Genomic DNA, 18,200 nt, shown 5'->3' with positions numbered 1-18,200 from the left:
TTTATGCCATTACATAAAAAACCCTCCTCTCCAGGAGAAGGACACGATTTGTAGATATGTAAGCATAGTCGTGTTGTATATATTCATTATTTTTGTTGAAATCGTAAGCCTCAGGGACAAGTTAGGAGCCACAACAGCGGTTCAAGGTTTACATACTAATAATATTATACAGGGGAATTCTTTCAAATTCTCATTCTCAGAACCAAAAGGGTGCATTTCGCACGTGTTAGATATTGGTTCAAATGAGCTAGAGTATTTTAAATAAAATTCTCAGCTTGGAACTGAGTTTTAGGCAGTGAATATTTGTTACATATCTGAAATTACATATATTTTGCACAAGCTTCTGAGCTGTTTGACCACTTCCTTAATTATGCTTCTTTATTACTTACAATGCACATGTACTTCCGTTAGAGTTGTCATTAGCGATAATCAATATAACATTAAAATAAGTATATGTTTAGGTATTTATGATAACTTCCTCTTAGTCAGTGATGATTAGGGTTTTTTGTTTCCCCAATATCCTTTGAATCCCTTGTGATAAAGTGGTGCTATTCTACAAGACTTTGTCATCTATGCTACAACAACGACACCTTGTCTTTAGCCCGTCTTTATGGTCTCCACACATTCAATAATTATTGCATACAAGATGCTTTATCACCAAGATCATGTGTTCATGGCATATTAATCATATTTATCTATCAATAGTAAAGACAAAAATCATAAACAAAGCGTCGGAGACGCGGGGACTATATGCGGCTTGTCAAACGACAGGGACCTCAGAAGTGACAGAAATTGCAGAAAACACGTGTGCATGTGTTTCATCAATAAACCCTTTGGATACCTCTCCCTATAAACTGCATGTCAAAGAGGACCGGTCTTCTTCATACTCGGCAATGGTCCTCTGCGAGGTAAGACATGCAAAACATTTGATCAAATTAATAACGCTCAGTACAACAGAGATGATTTTACTGTGAGGGTATTTCATTGTATCAGTATTTTATGGTATTAGTATTTCATTGTATCAGTATTTTATGGTATTAGTATTTCATTGTATCAGTATTTCATAGTATCAGTATTTTATGGTATTAGTATTTCATGGTATTAGTATTGTTCATGCAACCAATTAACAGTTTCATCAATGCAGTGACGATGAGTTTTCTGTTTTGTAGAAAATGGGCTTAGTTTGGCTTGCAACCATTGCTCTGTGCATTCATTGTGGATTTACACAGAATATTGGGCCAAGCCAGATAAGGTTTAGAGGACCCCCACAGTTGCCCTTAGGGTCAAGCCGTATTCAGTTTTCGGGGACACCTTTCGCCGGAGCACGTCCATCAAATGGACAGCAGAATTTCATTCCTCAATCACCCACTCCACGTCGACAAATTACATTTTCGAATACTATAAATTCTTTTGCACCCGCAATGCCAACTACGTCACCACTTTTGTCGGGTTCAGTGTCGGGGTCAAACTTCGGCAACGTGAACTCACAAACCCAAGGTCTTGTAACAGAGCCAAGCATTTCAGTTGACGTAGGAAACCTGGATTTTGGCTCCGTGGCGCAGGCTGTGATGACGGATATGTTCACAGAAAATTTAAGGAGAGGCAACTTACTCGGTGACAGCAACAGGGTGAACACTAATAGCCAGACATTTGGCGGTGTGAACACGAATAGCCAGACATTTGGCGGTGTGAACACGAATAGCCAGACATTTGGCGGTGTGAACACGAATAGCCAGACATTCGGCAGTGTGAACACGAATAGCCAGACATTTGGCGGTGTGAACACGAATAGCCAGACATTTGGCGGTGTGAACACAAATAGCCAGACATTCAGCCAAGGACAAACAAGTCCAGTGTTGACCTCAGTCAATGACCGTTCTCAATTGGACAGTGGCAATGCTCTGCAAAACAATCAAGTTTTAAATAATTTCCAATTCAATGCAAATTCGGAATCGCCGACACCGATTGGTTCGGAACTTAGACCAGTACAGCTGCTGAATAACGAGGGTAGTTCTATGGGAAACAGAGTCAATATCAACTTTAGAACAGGAACTAGACGTAATTCAAATAGCATTGGTGGATCAAATCTTCCCCAGACAGTGCAGAATTCTACAGGCTCTGTTACCTTGGCACCGGCCTTTCCAGGATTTGCTCCGTTACAACTTCCGGAATTAGGGGAGGATAGTTGGTTTTCTTACTTAAAGGGTCTTTTGGATCGTACTAATTCCAACATGCAGATATTTTCCAATTCTACCGGTGGTGGCATGCATCCTATTCCCCAGCGCTTAATGGACCTTCCCAGAGGTACAATGCCCATTTACATCAAAAACTTCCGCAGTAACCCAGCCTATGTCCCGTTTCGACTTCCTGGTCAGCCATTCAACATGCTTATTCCTTTTAATAGAGAAAATCGTGAAATGGTGTACCCATACTTGCCTATTTATATTCCTTACCCTAACGTAGGAATTGATGTACCGGAAGTGGGACTTCGTTTTGTGGCTTATCTCCCTTTTCAGCCCGATAGATACAAGGCATCCAGAGAGGGCGCTGGTGTCGTGTTCCCGCAACGATCTGCTCCTGGGTCGTTTCCGTTGTATGTTGATCGACGACCGGTGCTTACAAATTTAATGGAACAGGTACGTTGACCACAGTATTGTTACACGTTGAATTTAGTACATGTTGACAAGAGTAGGGGAGGGATGCGGGTGTAATGGAGATGTAGAGAAGGGATGCGGGTGTAATGGAGATGTAGGGAAGGGATGCGGGTGTAATGGAGATGTAGAGAAGGGATGCGGGTGTAATGGAGATGTAGAGAAGGGATGCGGGTGTAATGGAGATGTAGAGAAGGGATGCGGGTGTAATGGAGATGTAGAGAAGGGATGCGGGTGTAATGGAGATGTAGAGAAGGGATGCGGGTGTAATGGAGACTGGATTTAACATTGTGATGAAGGGAAAGAAATTTATGACGTGAGAAAATTGTGTAAGATTAAGGGAAAGGAAAACATATGAATGAAAAATGTGGTCGCAACTCTCACTTGCAACACTACCCTTTTACTTCATGTTGCGTTAAGCGTGCTTGATTATCTAAATGTTTTAGCACATATATAATGAATTAAAGCCATATCTGTGATGTAGTATTACATATAGTCATGATCTATATATTTATCATACTGCATGCATAACTAACGGGAAAATGACACTTTGTGAATTATGGAAGGTGATTAATTAGAAAAATCTGAGTCAATGGAGCCTTGGTTGTACGTTTAATGTGTTAAATGACTAAATCTGAGTCAGTGGAGCCTTGGTTGTACGTTTAATGTGTTAAATGACTAAATCTGAGTCAATGGAGCCTTGGTTGTACGTTTAATGTGTTAAATGACTAAATCTGAGTCAATGGAGCCTTGGATGTACGTTTAATGTGTTAAATGACTCGGGGAAAGCTGTCAGCAAACTTTATTTCTAAACACAATAATATCCACATTTTGAATTTTGAAATTTTATTTTTTTCCCCTTTCAGATGGGTTGATGAAAATGCGACACAGACGACTAAGATATAACTTCAGTGTCACGACGAAATCTACAAAGAGTTCAAACCGAATGTCTTACCAGATAATAACTTGCAATAATTAGTTGTGATTCTCATTATATGAAGGACAGACATGTCCGAGTTTGAAGCATTTGTGGGACCGTGCTTGATTTTTTGTGATCGGTTCGTCATTAATGTCCATCGATCGGATTGTTCTTTGACAGTAGTCCCGCAGTAAATCAGCTCTGGAATGTTGCGGGACTGACATTCACATTCCACCATCTGCTATAAAGCCAAATTTATCCGCTCTTTGACGTTATATTCGTGCTCATACATCTAAAGTGCTTTGTTGTATTTTTTTTTTTTTTTGATTTAAATTTAAATTCTGAATCAAGGTCATGCTATTTTAATTCATATTATATTGTGCACATCAACATCTGATTCAGTAAAAGAATATTTTTTCTCTCTCCTTAAAATCAAAACTGTAGTATTGATAGAATAATTTATAATTTATTTTGGTTTCTTTTTTCTGGGGGTGCGGAATATTTTGATTTGTTGGTACACATAATTCGTCATGAAATATGTTCTGTGAAGCCTAGTAATATCTTTTGTGTACCTACACTGTATATACAAATGTTTAAGTATGAGATCACAATTTTCACATAGATGCCACCATATTTTGATATTCAAAATATGAAAATCAATTATAAATACTTTTTTTCTTTTACATTTTGTAAGGATGACAAGCACTACGCGATTGTTCTTAATCGAATAAAAACACTCGCACATTTAACAAGTCCTGAATCACACAATTGTACATGTACATATAGAAACGGGTTTTCTCCTTATGAAATAACCCTTAAAGAGGAATAACACCCCAGAGCAATCTGATATGGATGAAAAGTGGAGGATATGGACAATAATATTTTGAAGTTGAAAATTTTCAAAGTTACTTTATCTAGTAAAAAAAATGCAGTTTTAGTAGAGAGTAATCTGGAGGAAACCCTGCTGGACTCGAACCCGCAGTCTACAGACCACAACCACACCTCTCCAACGTACTCTGTTTTGAGTTGCATTTTTCAGCTGGGCCCAAGTAAAACCTGTCTCTCTAGCCTCTGCTTCTATGGTAACTTCTCCATGTTTGCTTTCCTCCTCCCCTGTGGATTCCAGCTACTCAGTTAGGCAATGGAATTTAAAAGGGATAAACAAATATTGCTGGTATTTATATTTTCATTCATGTTTTTAACGTCAGCCAGTATAGCAATATAGTAAACGCTGTCCTACGCTGGGGGTGTCGTATACGGTATTTACCTGTGTGTTGACAGTGGAGCACGATATTATTTCCCACACATTCAACATTCTTAAACCTTAATTTCGTCGCTCGTTCATGGCAAACATGTTCCACCCGAGTGATTGCCTGAGTGTACGTTTCACCATCAGAACCAGTTATACATATGGATGATATTGAACCCCAGAAGAAATGAAATGCATTACTTCAGATTAGCAATTTAAAGAAACTGAAATTATTTACTAGGATGAACACAGATTCAATAATGGTCATTTCCATAAGTAAAAGTGGCAATTAGCCGAAGGGGAGTAAGCAGGAAGATTTATAGCCAAGGACCAGAAGAATGACCAGTGTTATCGCATTGAAATGTAAGAGCTGTTGGTAATTACAAAACTATAAAATTGATTTCTATGAGTTACATAGGTAGAAGGGGACAGTTTCGCACTGTAGGCCCGTCAACTTTTTAAAAAAAAAAATCGAAATATTCCATATTTGAAGGATATTACATGTGTATAAATGTGTAAAATAATTTTAGGATACCTGTCAAGTGTAGTCGAGTGTTTAAAAAAGTTGATATGCAACATGCAGGGGTCGCTATGATTTCTATAGTATATACCGGTAGATGGGTGCAAATACGAAACTAAGGCACGTGGTCAGTTGCTGAAGATTGATTGATTGAATCTTGTTTAACGTCCCTCTCAATAATTTTTCACTCATATGGAGTCGTCACCAAGGCCGGTGAAGGGCTTCAAATTTAGGTCTATGCTCAGCGCTTACGGCCATTGAGCAGTGAGGGTTCTTTAGCGTGCCACACCTATTGTGACACGGGACATCCGTTTTAAGGTCATCTCCGAGGACCCGTGACATTCACATCTGATGCCGAGCGTTTGGCGATGGAACTGTCACTACCCGTTTTAACGACTTAGGTCTGTCGCGGCTAGGATTCCAACCCCGACCTTCCGCATGCGGAGCTAACGCTATAGCTCTAGACTACCGAGGCGGCCCAGTTGCTGAAAAAAATTCAGGTGAAAACATGCATGCTCCAGCAAAAGGTCTGCAGCTGAGAGGGAAGGTGGATGGCACCAGATGAAAGATAGATTTTTAAGAAAAACAGAAAGAGGTTTTGATTGTGCACGGTGATTTCACAGTACTCTGATGGGGTTTGGGTGGTGCGGATTTAGACCAAAAGAGAGAAAACCAAAGCGAGAAAGGGGCACCTGCTCAGAGCATGTTTGTGCACCAGCACCAGTATGTATAGATTACATGTAATTTACGGTCATAATTCATTAACTACTCCAATATGAAATACAAGTGTTGACATAAAAGGGAAATATGATTTTCATAAGTCTGTCATAATCTGACTTTGATGTATACCCTCTACTCACATGTTTCAATACCACCACTCCTGTCTCCTGCCCCCCCCCCCCTTACATATTTGATTATCAAACAATTCAATCTTCAGTACAGACGCGATCATTGCTGCATTTCTTTGTAAACCTGGGTGATGTACAGCTGTATTGTAAAGTCATACTATTTCTGGAATAGATTTTTTTCCTGCTTTGCAATGTATGTATGACAAGGAATGGAAATATATTTGAAATACATAATACACCATTATCAATTTTACGCACTTGGATATATAACCAGAATATCGCAAAAAGTACAACACATGCCCATTGGACCTGTAAGCACATGTACACTGAATTGATACCATACACATTCCGAATAGAGAAGTCTTAAACTAGGTCATGGTGCACCAATCTATCTGACATATGAACTGATTATGTATTTCTTTGAGAGGAAGGTTATGACAAAATGTCAGTGTAATATCTGTATCCATGATGAGGAAAATTCAAGAAAACTATTTGCCCTAATTTTAGCTCTAAAGTAGGTCACGATGCACCAATCAGTTGAAATATGAACTGATTATGTATTTCTCTGGAAGGGAGGTTGTGACATAATATCAGGACAATACTTGTATCATAACGAAAAAAATCTGGAAAACTGTGACCTCATTTTACCCCAAAAGTAGGTCATGGTGCACCAATCCCGCAGAAATGCAAACTGAACTTGTTACTAAATTTCAAGGCAATACCTGTATCAGTAACGAAAACAAGATTTTTTTCCTAGTATGTGATACTATGACCTTGAATTTTGACCTTGAAAAACAATAGGCATTCTCCGCTTGGCACAAGGTTTATGTGTACCAAGTTTGACAGTCCTAGCCCCAACAGTTCGATCTGTATCCTGTCGACAAAGTTTTCCCATTAACTGACACTACGACCGTGACCTTGAAAAACAATAGGCATCTTCCTCTCGCCACGGTGATCAAATGTATCAAGTTGTAATATCCAAGCCCCAATAGATCGGTCTGTAATTTCCCTATTAACTGATACTGCGACCTTGACCTTTGACTTTGAAAAACAATAGAAATCTTCCTTTCATCATATGTGTACCAAATATGCAAGATCCTGTAGCTTACGGTTTATTTTGCATACAAGGTCCGGGAAGACGGACGACGCTTTACCATAATACTTTTATGAGTGTATAAAATCTGAGTGTATATAATCTTTTATGAGTGTATAAAATCCTGATCCTCGAGTTTGATGCACTCCTCTTTTACATTAGCCACAAACGCTTGATCCACTCCTAAATATCATCTAGGTGGTTGACCCACTCTTTCTTCCCACAGACACTGGATCCATTCGCGTGATCCTATCCTATCACTATATGATATGTCACAATTTTTACAATACTTATATTTGTGCTCTTGAAGTTAACAAGCATGTAATGGTGCAGAAAGTTTTCATTGAAATTATTTCAGTAGCCATTGACTTCCTTTGGTCTCCGCTTGCATGTGTGTATTGCAATTCTGCAACACACCACAAGCACACAGGCCTGTCCTGCCCTCCATTTTCAAAACTGTCATGAAAGGATTTCATCTATGAAAAAGTGGTAATTATAGGTTATTAAATTGTACACAGTACGGAAATATTGAACATCTGTTACCTATCTAACATTTATAGCTTACAAATTTGTTTGTGAGGAAAATGCAGACAAATGTTTAAAAACACAACAGTGCAGGGGAATGACATATGCAGTCTGGACATTAATTCAGACTCAAGTACTCCATTTATCAATTTCCCGAGGAAACAGGATCAAAGACAGTATCACGGCCTGTACTAACAGTATCAATGCGTTAATCAAGTGTACAATTTGACTTCAGGGAAAAGGCAACATTTCTGTTTGGTTACAATCTTCATTATAATCTCCCATCTTTTTGTGTACATTTTTTTTCTTCAAATCAATGGATACAAATGAAATCTTAAAATACCCCCTTAATTGATACAACTTTACGTGGACAATAAACAAAACAAACATTTATCTGTAAATTGTAACAAAGGATATTTTTCAATGAAATGCATAACCAGTTAGTGTTAAAACATGACAGTTGACTCATCTATGTCATTAGATAATCTCCAACGTGTCTCTCAATTCTAATCAAGATTATATCAACAAGTTTATTTTCAAATCTCCGAGATCTCTCCAAGATCAAAAACTTGTACTTTTATAATCCTTGAGATCAATCCAAAATCTTCAATTATTTTGATCAATATTCGTCAAGATATCTCAAAAAATATAATTTATTCTAGAATGTTAATGTCCAATGTCGAATTAATCCTCTATTGTAAAAATTTAATACGAAGTTGTACAAATCTTACAATGAATTTAACTTCCCTTTCGTCACGAAGACGTAGTCCTACTGAGCATGCAAGTCTACACGGTTCTATATTACGTATATATAGGCCTATATATCAGGTTTACATTCGTACAATTCTTTAAATGACCATCGTGACAGAAATGGCAACCAGATATCCCAGCACTGCATACGATCTGATAGGTTTATTCATAAACAAACACAAAACAAGTGGAATGTTTTGATAGCGTTTTATTTGTTTACAATTTAATGGTTGCTTGTTTTACGTCCGTGGAGAATTTTCCACTCATATCGACACATCACCAGCCGGTGAAGTACCACACATCTCGACCTATGCTTAGTGCTCAGGGTCATACATAATGTAGGCCCTACTGAGTAGTAGTGAGAGTTATTTAACGTGCAAAGGCCCGACACCACACAGAATCTTCGTTTTCAAGATCATATCCGAAGGACCCGTGATTCTTACTTCTAAATGCTGAGCGTTTGGCGAAGGAGCAATCACTACCTATGTCTACATCTTAGACTTGACACGCCATGGTTCGAACTCACAACCTCCAAGTTACGAAGCGAGTGCTCTATCACTGAACTACCGCGACTGGTTTCGTTTACAATGAGTACAAAAAAAAACACCGTACTTTTATACGTAATATTATATAATGCTTATATGTTTTATATGAAGATGAAAACCGTATACCGTGAATGCTTTTCGTGACAAATAGCTTCAGAATGATCTCCTTCCATACACGCTTCTCTTCTCTCGACATCCAGACAACATACATGACGTCATATAAACACGTACGCAGAATATAATCACTGGAGAATTCACGATATTCACTCTCATCAGACAACATACATGACGTCATATAAACACGTACGCAGAATATAATCACTGGAGAATTCACGATATTCACTCTCACCGAATAATATGACACATATCTCTGAAAGAACAAAGCTTACACATTTATCTTAACCAAAGAAAAATACATTAAAATATCCATACGCAATCATTTCCATGAATAGTCCCGTATTCATCCGCGGATCGCAATCGAAAAAAAACCACGTAGGGGGTGGGTGGGTGTCTTTATATTTCAAATGAGGCATAACCTATGAACTGTAATATAGACAGGAACAATGACCAAAAAACATTAGTATTTTTGTAACATTCAATGTTTTTATCAAAACTTTGGCTGCTTTACAAGAAAGTGTGTCGAGACATAATTTCGCGCAGTCTGCATGATCGTAAGAAAACAGTCTAGCAAGCTTATAAAAATCGTCATTCAAATAATTCTAAAGAGGGGGAGTCAAGATGCCAATACTTATCAAATCAAAAAGTCTGTAAGGGAGGGTAGATAATCTTGATTGATTGATTGTATCTTGTTTAATGTCCCTCTCGTGAATTTTTCACTAATATGGAGACATACGTAATCTTGATATCTTACTATATACTGATGTCTTCTCGACATGCTTGTACTCGGATATTGTGGCGATAAAACATACCATGTTCTCTATCGATCGTGCATTCTTGCGTTGCAGGTTTTGGTCATTACATCCCGAAATCGACACGTTTGTACTGTGTCAAGGCGGTAACCTCTCCACATCTGACGATCCCGCAGGTTTCATTCTTTCATTCATACTTTATTTCCTCCCTTAGGAGATTATCAAGAAAATACATTTACATCAATATAATTATAAATACATGTACATACAAAGAAAGAAAGAAAGGGGAAAAACACATTATGTACACAATATAACCAAAAATAGAAAAGAATAGGATATTCTTAGTTGTACACCTCAACAGATGAGTACATATGGTAGCAGCTGTCCCTTTTAAAGCCAAAACATATTTAATATAGATATAATTACTGCAGTGAGCATCTGTAGTATAGGGCTGAAGTGCTGCGCACCAATTTAAAGTTCAGCAGACGGAATGATGTGGCGTCCATCTTATTAAAAGGTGTAGATATTTGGCCACCAAGAAGAACAAGGTACCATTCAAATTCCGAGAGCCCACAGAGTTCTGCACACAGTTCGACACTGAAGTTATTAGCGATGGCGTTCCACCACTGTTCTCGTATGCTGGTGGTACTTGGACACAAACAAGACGAGTGACAGAGAACATCCATGAACGAATTACCACATAAATGACAGAAATGAACAAGGCCATTTATGAATTTGCAAAGTTCAATGTTACCTAATTTCCAAATTGTGGCAGGTTTTATATCTGGAAATATTTGTCTGAATAAATGGAAATCCGGACAGTTCATCCTCAATTACCGCTGGTCTTGGTGATACAATGATACAGTATTTCTGGATATCCTTTTCCAGGATAACTTATCGGGGAAGAATCCGTTGTCAAGCCATGTACTACTTATATAATTGGTAAGATTGTATGTTTGCAAGGTTTGAATGATATCTGGAATAAAACCATATTGGACTTCTGAAAGGTTTTGCCAGTAAGAAAATAATCGAGTCAAGAATATTTTCTTTGGTAGAGTGTTTATGTCCATTCAACAGAGCCTTCCTAAGAACAGTAGTTTTCTTGTATCTATTTCTGCGCTGATGGGCAATACATCAAAAAGTGATTCACATATATCGGATCTGCATAATTTTGGTAAATTTAGAGATTTTTTGCACACATTATAATTTCGCGCAGTCTGCATGATCGTAAGAAAACAGTCGAGCAAACTTATAAAAATCGTCATTCAAATAATTCTAAAGAGGGGGGGTCAAGATGCCAATACTCATCAAATCAAAGTCTGTAAGGGAGGGTAGATGATCTTGATTGATTGATTGTATCTTGTTTAATGTCCCTCTCGTGAATTTTTCACTAATATGGAGACATACGTAATCTTGATATCTTACTATATACTGATGTCTTCTCGACATGCTTGTACTCGGATATTGTGGCGATAAAACATACCATGTTCTCTATCGATCGTGCATTCTTGCGTTGCAGGTTTTGGTCATTACATCCCGAAATCGACACGTTTGTACTGTGTCAAGGCGGTAACCTCTCCACATCTGACGATCCCGCAGGTGGCCAAGGGGGTCTTAACAACACTTATGGATAGGTAATTAGATTACCTGCATTTTACGTGACCTCAGTTCACACCTGCAGCATTTCCCCGATAATTCTACCATGCATCTGGATCCAGAATACGACAGGTGAAATACGTCGAAGCGTGAATACAGTGAACACGACCGTAAAATTTTATCAACGGTCCGTCCAACTATACAGTACACGCGTTGTCAGGCTGTCCGATGGTCCCGGTGAGAGCTTATGTGTATAAAATGTTTAGTAAAGATCAATTATACTGTCGTAAATCTTTTAGAATATGTAAAGCGATGCATTACAAATTATAGATGTGTTGTGAAAAACCGAAACTGGCTCTTCTCAAACTGTGGTAGAAAACCTTCTTCGAAATAAATAGATCATCTCGCTGGTACTTAAAACGTCATTTTTAATGTATTAAAAATCTGAAGTATGTTACATTTGGTGTCGATGTTTTGTGTGAAATGAAACTTGACCTATTTTCTTCCCTGTTCAACCCCGATAATTTGAGAGGCATGACGTTCCAAAACGAGAAGCACTTGGCGAGAAATAAATAACAGTTTGGCCTTATTGTTCAAATCTGCATTACAAACAATATCGAGGCCAATTAATTACAATGTAGCCAAGGGAAGGTTACAGAAAATGCAATAATTCCGGACATAAAAAATTCATAGGCCAATATACGCAAAGTCCAGATAAGTAAGTCTTAAGTAGCAGAGTCAATTCTTCTCAACGGAATCGATGAGAGAGAGAGAGAGAGAGAGAGAGAGAGAGAGAGAGAGAGAGGGCCTTACCATGAATCAATGAATTTATAGGGGGGGAAAGAAAGATCCATCTTTCCCATTTCTCCAACTAATTTCGTTACGTTTGATTTTTGGATCTGGGGCCCTAGTTACTATTGATTTCTACATCATTTTCCTATAGTATTTTGCCTTGGCTGGGATTGGCAGCATCACAGACTCCTTACATCGTCAATATCAACGTCTCACAATAGCACAATGAAAAAGATGTCTTATTCATTACATACAAAACATGAAGGGAACTTTAATATCATTTTATGTCGATGAAATGCATTTAGTCTAATAGAAGCCATGCAAAAATATTTTATCAGCGTTTAGAAGAGAACTTTGAACAGTCAAGTCTTGAATGCAGTTATAACAATATACCAGGTACACAGGCACGATCAAATATATTGAAACAGAGACTGCGTCACACCTTTCAACAAGTCATGTCTCGGATTTCAAATTTTGCATCAGACAGTCTGCATATAATGATCCAGTGGTTCGTTGTCTCCTGGAAACAGATTACACTGGTTAGTGTGTTAATCGATAGCTGGATACATCTAGGAACACTTCTGATAATGATGACATGATACATGTTAAGAATAACATTAATTGTGATTACACTCAACAAGTTACAGTTTATCACTGTCCAAGCTTGGATGAGCTGGTCCCCATTGTAAATGTAATCTGGTATCCTTTCCCCAGACTTAGAATTCCAGCAATGTGTTGGCATTAACTTCCGTTCCGGTGGCCTTGAAGAGTCCATTTTGTTCCGTTTTCAGAAGGTTTCCATTCGGTGCTTTGATTGTCATCTTAGAATTTCCCATAAATTCCACAATAAATGGTGTAGGGCCGTCTCCATCCAGCATCACCAAATCGTTATCCGCCACACTCCAGAACTTCCCGTTAGACGCTAAAAACATCAAGCATTGACATTTCATAAAGATGCTTGTACACGGTAAATGTTCGAAATTATTCAGTCTGATTAAAATCCTAACCTTGGATCCGCTCACGTACATCGTTATATATGTGTAGCGATCTATGTGAGCGGATCAAAGGATCTAATTTTAATCAGATTGGAAATCATTTGCACAAAAATTTGTCAAATATTTTTCAGATATGTTAGTAACCAATTTTATCATGTTAGCAGTGTGTGGAACAATAACACGTGGGTATCCACCCACGTCTCAAAGGCGGAAGTTACCGGCAAACCTTACCTTTAAATGTGTATGTTCCATCCTTACTTCCTTGCAGTTGAATGAAATCATAAGTTACTCTATTACAGCAACATTCCTCTGATTTAGTCTTGACCCCAACGAATCCAAACTCACACTTAAGGACCAGAAGAGGTCGGTTGACAATTTTAATTTTGAACTTTTCCTTCTCCCCGATTGTGTCGGATGCTGCAACAAGACTTCCGGTGGCTTTGTTGAAAGTGTAAGATTTGTTACTAGCCTTGATGGCGACCGTTCCGTCACCTTGCCATTCCAACCCGAACAAAGAATTGGGAGATCTAAAAAACGAAGAAAAATTGCATTTAATTAGACACTCAAATGTTTTGTTCTTGGTAATACGGGTACTTTAAAGGTTATCGTGTCAAAATTCTATATTGCAGAAACAAGAACATCATCATAAGCCATCCACATGATACGGGGATCAAGGATTAAAGATACAGTAAAATTACGCTTATAACGATCACGCTTATAGTGAGGCGGTATTTGTTCCCCTGTGAGAGGAAAATGTTAGTAAAAGAACGAATTTTGGTTATAACGAACTGTAATTCGCTGATATTGAAGATTTGCTATAACCGTGTCGTACTGTTAATGGGGAATTCTATTTTCAAAGCAAAGTCCAAATTTAGACAGTATGTTCAGTTTATGTTTAGTTGGACTACTTTGTACTAAACTAGTACATACACTGAGGCTGATTTGGCCTGGATGCCCGCACTGGCCGCATCCAACGACCAGTATTTATCGTGGATTGTTCTAAAGGCCCAGGCATGCGCATCACGGTTGTACTCCATCTGAAATATCTCCTGGTCAGTTTCATCTTCCTGGTTGGCTGTGACGTCAATACCTACCAAAAGAAACCAATCAATGGTACTACCATTTCTAATTAAAACCGAATAAATTAACAGTATGTTTTATACAAAGTTGCCTGTGGTGTGTGACTATGCAGTTGATTTACTTTCAGAAACTATGGACGTGTTGATTTGCTGTCAATACCCGACTGCCGACCAAGTATTTTTATGCTTCTTTAAAAGGTTTAAAATTTGGTGTAAACGATAGTCCCTAGATAATGGGGCATGCATAGCTGAGAGATTATACTACACATATCGGAAGTATTGTGTTCAAAAGTGTAGTCTGACCAAATATTATGCATAAGAGCTTCCGTGAAAAGCGAAAATCTTAATGGACTATTGTGTCTGTCTGTAGATGCTCTTATGCGCCTCAAGTGGGCAGTTTCCGCGCAAGTCTTGGAACAACAATAACAGCTTTCTTATCACATGATTATCAACATTGAAGGATCGAGACCAAACAGAATCTCATTCTAACCTTATATAATCCAAATTAGCTCGGGAATTGGGCGTTCGTATAGACCTTAATTATGAGCAAGAGAGAAAACATTTGACATTCGATACGTTTTATGTAACATTATCGTGATAAAGGAAAATTGGTTGAAACGCTGGGGGAATCACAGCAGCGATGAATGCAAAGCACGTGTGAACAAACGACTCAAAATTATATAACTCGAATCCCACACCATGTGCTTCAGAGGCACAAAGTTCAAGTTTTAAGCACATGTGCAGATTTATTTGCAACACCAATCAAAGTCCTATGACACTTCTGCTATATTACACGCTGCGGTAGAACTGACTTGGACATTATGCTATATTACACGCTGCGGTAGAACTGACTTGGACATTATGCTATATTACACGCTGCGGTAGAACTGACTTGGACATTATGCTATATTACACGCTGCGGTAGAACTGACTTGGACATTATGAAGAAGACTACATGTATTGATTTCCTTTGTTTACAGTCACGTCTTTTTGTACATGGTTAACGCTTGGGAGAAATACTTTATCGACGATTGGTGGATTTTATTTTGGTTCGTGTCTTTCTTTTACTGCAGATGCAAAAGAACACGGCTCAGCAAGATATAACGATCCTGTAGATTGGCCACGATAAAACGCCGTCTGATCCCGTCTTCCTTCTTAAAAAAAATCTCAGAAAAAATTTGAAAAACGCGTGATTCATAATGCCCTGAAAAACCATCAATGTCAGGGAAAACGATTTTTTTTAAACGCGTATTTGACACAATGCGAAATCATCGGGTTTGACGTGAATTGTTTTCCCCGAGTCGTTTGAGATGTTATGGGGGGAAATCGTGTTGAATTAATAAGCCAATTCCAATTGCTTGTACTTGGTATAAAAGCTCCGGTGATTACGTTACACACAAAGAACATGAGTCATTTAATATTTAGAGATCGCAAGTGAAATTGTCGGAGATGTCAAAAACATTAAACATGTGATTGCGTGGCCTCCGGTCTTACAATTTTCACTCACACTATCTGACTAGGCTACAGAGACCATGCCCTCAGTATTCACATACATCGACTGCTGGGCTTTACCAATTATGATAGAATGCAATTAATTACGCGACCTGCTTGTTCGTTTTATCGATAATGAATGAAAACTGTTTCTGTCCCTTTCCAGCATACCTTACCTTGTCTAATTGAGGCGAGTTTTCCATTGTGAGCAATTACGACAACCTGGGGGTGGCTGTCCTCGATGGTGAACAATTCATCTCTTGTTACCGTTTTATTTCGGGCTTTCATGGAGGCGGTGGAACCCACAGCGGTCAGATAACGACCGTCGTTATCCTTAAAAGCCAGTCCCGAGATCTGACCAGATTTAATTTCTAATGTGAATTTGCTAGAGTCGTCAAGCTGCTCGACCAAACCTCCGTCTTTATGTAGGTAACGATTGTCAGAAGTTTTCAGGGCATATTTTCCCTCAATAAACTCTAGGATAATAAGCGCGTCTTGTCCCCACGGAACGACCTCGTTGCACTGTATTTCGTCATCCTTCAGGTGAGCGTAACGCTTCCTGTTGACGTTACGTAGGTGTACCTGCGGATGGATGGATAACTGCACTGTCCAACTCTCCTTCTCTCCCGGGGACATGGAAAAACATTTCAGATTTTCTCCACAGGCTCCTAAATAATTCCCATGCTCTATCTGCCGGAACAACCATTTACCCGTTCCTTTGGTGTATTCAATGGCGAATTTCTCCGAGGGTCCAGGCTGCTCAGCTTCGCAGCTAACATTTCCATACTTATCAGACGACACATACCGTCCTAAAAAACTACGAATATATACCACTTCCTCGTTTAGGTCCTGCTCCAACATCCATATCTGCTTGTTTTTTAATGCAGTACCAGATGAATTTATTTTAAATCCAAATTTCTCGGCTGTCATGTATCTGTTTGAACTGTTTACAAGCCCAGCTTTCCACTGCAGACCGGCGGGTCGGTGTCCATTTATTCCGTTCGTTTCCGACATGGCTATATATTCCTTTGTGCACTGTCTCTCAGTCTCTTTGCTACAGCAATATGCACACACAGACGGAGCCGCGCCTCGCTTAAGTCAAGCGAGACAGTTCACGAGTCAAACAATCCGACGTTTGATTGGTCGATCGACGCGATAGAAAAGATACTCGATTTTAGAAAAAAAAATACAAGCGACGGGGAGGCGCAAGTGAAGTACATGAGGAATGACTTCCCAGTCTGATTTAGTCCATGTTACCTATCAGATAGATCAATTTGTCAAAACAAAATACACAACATATTGTGTGTTCTAGGTCGGCGCTGATATCATATTACACAGCTTTAGAATGCCTTTTTATCATAGCTCAAAGTGATAGATAAATACCGTTCACACAAGTTTTGCTGACAGGTGGAAAGATGACATTGTAGACAATGTTGAACTGTAATCAGGTTACCAGACAAACTAATTAGAATCAATCGACAACGGGGAACGGGGCATTAAGCACGAGTTTCGTACAGGAAAATAATTCTTATTGAATAATTAAAGCAAAAAAAAATCTTAAGAACAGTAGTAAATGAAGAGGGTGGGTTTTTTGTCATACAATGCACAGCGGTTATACTTGAATACTTCATTTCAAGTGCATATTATATGAGTTAGGAAACGTACAACAACGATTGTCTTTATGGATCATACTAAGGTGTGTAAAGAAAGATAACTCCAGAATGAACGTGAGACTTAGGTTTACGAATAACTATTTAAGTTCGATGTAGGAGAGAGAGAGAGAGAGAGAGAGAGAGAGAGAGAGAGAGAGAGAGAGAGAGATGTACTTTACCGTTAGAATATTTGTGCCTCAAAAATAACTGTATTATATAATATTCCGTTTATAATTTACACAGCATCATTATGTCGATTCAGTCAAATTATTAACATCATGTCGAATATCACTTAAATAATGTACATCATATATGTACTTGTAGTAGACGGATTAGGATATTCTGGGTTATCAGTAACATTTACTACACATGTATAAATGCCATGCAGGGAAAAATTCATAAAATGAATGTAAAGTCAGTCCAAGTACACATGGTGAGTTTGCAAAATAAAACACTTTAGAAAACAATTCTGTGAATTCTTTTGGATTTGGAAATTGACCAAAAAAAAAACAAAAACCACCCCATTTCTATGCACAAAAATAGGTTATTTTATTGGTAAAGTCTAGGGGCTTCGCCCTCTGGACCTCCACAAGGGCTTTGCATGGCGGCCTTCAGACCCGTTGCTA

General features: G+C 38.5%; 2 protein-coding genes across 2 annotated transcripts; one reads left to right on the top strand and one right to left on the bottom strand.

Annotated features, from left to right (window-relative positions):
- The first annotated feature begins 893 nt into the window (after window positions 1-893).
- On the top strand, window positions 894-3,833 carry LOC125669221 (uncharacterized). Its single transcript, XM_048903661.2, has 3 exons — window positions 894-908; window positions 1,170-2,636; window positions 3,518-3,833. Exons 1-3 carry the CDS (start codon window positions 894-896, stop codon window positions 3,524-3,526), a joined length of 1,491 nt encoding a protein of 496 aa, XP_048759618.2. The 3' UTR covers window positions 3,527-3,833.
- Window positions 3,834-12,599: 8,766 nt separating this feature from the next.
- Window positions 12,600-17,352, bottom strand: LOC125668180 (fascin-like). The gene is made up of 4 exons (XM_048902008.2): window positions 16,099-17,352; window positions 14,283-14,442; window positions 13,584-13,879; window positions 12,600-13,279 (listed from the first exon to the last, which is right to left on the bottom strand). Exons 1-4 carry the CDS (start codon window positions 16,934-16,936, stop codon window positions 13,074-13,076), a joined length of 1,500 nt encoding a protein of 499 aa, XP_048757965.1. The 5' UTR covers window positions 16,937-17,352; the 3' UTR covers window positions 12,600-13,073.
- Between the last annotated feature and the right edge of the window lie 848 nt (window positions 17,353-18,200).

This window comes from Ostrea edulis, chromosome 4 (genome assembly GCF_947568905.1).
Source record: "Ostrea edulis chromosome 4, xbOstEdul1.1, whole genome shotgun sequence".
Taxonomy (NCBI): Eukaryota; Metazoa; Mollusca; class Bivalvia; order Ostreida; family Ostreidae; genus Ostrea; species Ostrea edulis.
Note: the sequence above shows the minus strand (reverse complement) of the source record. Positions and strands in the feature narration are given on the sequence as shown.

Coding starts and splice junctions, on each gene's coding strand:
- LOC125668180 (XM_048902008.2), bottom strand. CDS start 16,936: ATGTCGGAAACGAACGGAATAAATGGACACCGACCCGCCGGTCTGCAG. Junction 14,443..16,098: donor ACTCGCCTCAATTAGACAAG/GTAAGGTATGCT, acceptor TTCTTTTGGTAG/GTATTGACGTCACAGCCAAC. Junction 13,280..13,583: donor TGGAACATACACATTTAAAG/GTAAGGTTTGCC, acceptor TGATGTTTTTAG/CGTCTAACGGGAAGTTCTGG.